At 29.5% G+C, this 434-nt stretch overlaps 1 protein-coding gene across 1 annotated transcript in view; it reads right to left on the bottom strand.

Annotated features, from left to right (window-relative positions):
- The window catches only part of LOC119587457 (RNA exonuclease 5-like), a 6,064-nt gene that overhangs the window by 4,764 nt on the left and 866 nt on the right, over positions 1–434 (bottom strand). The window contains exon 2 of the mRNA XM_037936183.1: positions 180–284. Coding sequence (XP_037792111.1) covers positions 180–284 — 105 coding nt within the window. The remainder of the gene's footprint in view (positions 1–179; positions 285–434) is intronic.

Here is a 434-nt window from a genome sequence, read left to right as displayed (position 1 = left end):
CACTTATTTGACTATGTGAAACTATTTGTTGGTCACTTTGAAAAGCAAAAACATATCTGATAGTTATTCTGGTGAAATAAATGCTGTTGAAGAATCAAGCTTCATTTATACTTATAAAAACTTAGGCTCTAATGTTAAAATAGATGATCACTTGTAAAAGACAAAACAATCCAACTTACTTTTCCTTGTTCATTAACAACAGAAATACTAGTAAGTTCTAACTGCTTTATAGATGTGAGGCACATTTCGCAATCAACTCCAAACATTGGGGAGTTGACTGTCACCTGTGAAAGAAACATAATATTAGACATAATTAGTTTTAATGTTAACTTCTAATGCAGAGATCACTAAATGAATTGTTTAACTCTTTAAATTCTCTTAATGAAATGGGACATTTAATATAAAAACTTACATTTGAGGATTTTCTTGACACC

This window comes from Penaeus monodon, chromosome 22 (assembly GCF_015228065.2).
Source record: "Penaeus monodon isolate SGIC_2016 chromosome 22, NSTDA_Pmon_1, whole genome shotgun sequence".
Classification (NCBI taxonomy): Eukaryota; Metazoa; Arthropoda; class Malacostraca; order Decapoda; family Penaeidae; genus Penaeus; species Penaeus monodon.
The sequence above is the reverse complement of the archived record's forward strand: the minus strand, read 5'-3'. Positions and strand labels throughout refer to the sequence as shown.